General features: G+C 50.1%; 1 protein-coding gene across 1 annotated transcript; it reads left to right on the forward strand.

Annotated features, from left to right (window-relative positions):
* Window positions 1–743: 743 nt before the first annotated feature.
* LOC122545310 (dehydrogenase/reductase SDR family member 4-like) lies at window positions 744–1,743 on the forward strand. The gene has a single exon (XM_043684377.1). It carries the CDS (start codon window positions 783–785, stop codon window positions 1,695–1,697), a length of 915 nt encoding a protein of 304 aa, XP_043540312.1. The 5' UTR covers window positions 744–782; the 3' UTR covers window positions 1,698–1,743.
* The last annotated feature ends 6 nt before the right edge of the window (window positions 1,744–1,749 follow it).

Genomic DNA, 1,749 nt, shown 5'->3' on the forward strand with positions numbered 1-1,749 from the left:
GATGACGGTTATGCTAATTAGACCGATACGCTGCGAGCCTTTCGAATTGTAGTCATGTTTGGAGATGCCGGTGTTGGACTGGGGTGTACAAAGTTAAAAATCACACACCAGGTTATAGTACAACAGGTTTAATTGGAAGCACACTAGCTTTCGGAAATTTGCAGTGTGATGTCACTGAAATTATACATTGAAAAAAAGTTGCATTCTCGGGTTAGCAATTAACAATGGTGATAGCGAGACAATATGTTGAAGGTGTTAGCCCCCTGTGTTCTCTGTCTCTGTTTGGATTGATTCTAATCTAAAAAGTGAGATAACCGAGTATTACATAAATTCATGCAGTTTTTGAGCTCAGAGTTCTACAATAATGTACTCGTCTACATCACACTGCAAATTTTTGCAATAAATTCTGTTACGATCGAGCCCTCCACAATCACCTGATGAAGGAGCGTCGCTCCGAAAGCTAGTGTGCTTCCAATTAAACCTGTTGGACTATAACCTGGTGTTGTGTGATTTTTAGCCTTTCCAATAAACTACCATTGGGTCAGAGTAACCTTTACCCCCACCATCCAGCTCTCCGCTTCATTTACCAACTACCGCTGACTCCGTGATGTCTCTTGTTCTCTCCCCACCTTCTCTGTCCCTGGACAAATCGTTGAACCGAAATCCAGTCTTGTGTCCGTGGACCAGACCGACTCACGTGCTGATTGGCCGCGCGCTTTAATCAGGGCTCCGATTGGCTGGACTGTGGCCTCACACCCACTATCTCTTCTCACGTGGGTCCTATGCGCGGGATCCTACTTCCTTACTATTGTCGAGGGAGAGAAATTGGATTGGATAGTTTAATTCTCGCGTCTGTCTCTTCTCCCATAGGTCTGGCCAGACTTGCTGAATGTTTGGAGCACTTCCTGCTTTCCTTCCCAAAGCCTCAAACCATGCAGCTCGGGGTGTTGAGTGGCAAGGTGGCAATGGTCACCGCCTCTACCCAAGGGATTGGACTAGCTATTGCCCGGCGCCTAGCCCGGGACGGAGCCCAGGTTGTGATTAGCAGTCGCAAGAAGGAAAGTGTTTGCAATGCGGTGGGACAGTTGCAGGCGGAGGGTCTTTCTGTTTCAGGCATTGTCTGCCATGTGGGCAAGAGGGAGGATCGCGAGGCCCTGGTCAGCGAGACGCTGAAGCGCCACGGAGCCATCGACATCCTGGTGTCCAACGCTGCAGTTAATCCCTTTGTCGGGAAGGCCCTTGACTGCTCTGAGGAAGCCTGGGACAAAATTTTCGAGATAAACGTGAAAGCAGCTTTCCTCCTGGCCAAGCTGGTTGTGCCACACATGGAGCAACGAGGCGGTGGTTCCATTGTGCTGGTGAGCTCTGCTGCTGGCTACCAGCCCATCGCTAACATTGGGCCCTATAGTGTCAGTAAGACAGCTCTCCTGGGCCTAACCAAAGTATTAGCCACTGAACTGGCCCCTGCCAACATCCGCGTTAACTGCCTTGCCCCAGGCATCATCAAGACCAAGTTCAGCTCTGTACTATGGTCGGACGACAGCTCCATGCAGGAGTTTGACGGAACCATCGCTATGCGCCGGATCGGGGAGCCAGAGGAGTGTGCTGGCACCGTCTCCTTTCTCTGTTCACAGGACGCAGTGTATATCACTGGGGAGACAATCGTAGTAGCCGGAGGTGCATACTGCCGTCTTTAGCCTAATGTTTGGGCTATGAGAATGCTTTCCTCAACTTTCGTTCCAGTTGCCT

The sequence above is a fragment of the Chiloscyllium plagiosum genome, unplaced genomic scaffold (assembly GCF_004010195.1).
Source record: "Chiloscyllium plagiosum isolate BGI_BamShark_2017 unplaced genomic scaffold, ASM401019v2 scaf_20874, whole genome shotgun sequence".
NCBI classification, from domain to species: Eukaryota; Metazoa; Chordata; class Chondrichthyes; order Orectolobiformes; family Hemiscylliidae; genus Chiloscyllium; species Chiloscyllium plagiosum.

Coding starts and splice junctions, on each gene's coding strand:
- LOC122545310 (XM_043684377.1), top strand. CDS start 783: ATGCGCGGGATCCTACTTCCTTACTATTGTCGAGGGAGAGAAATTGGA.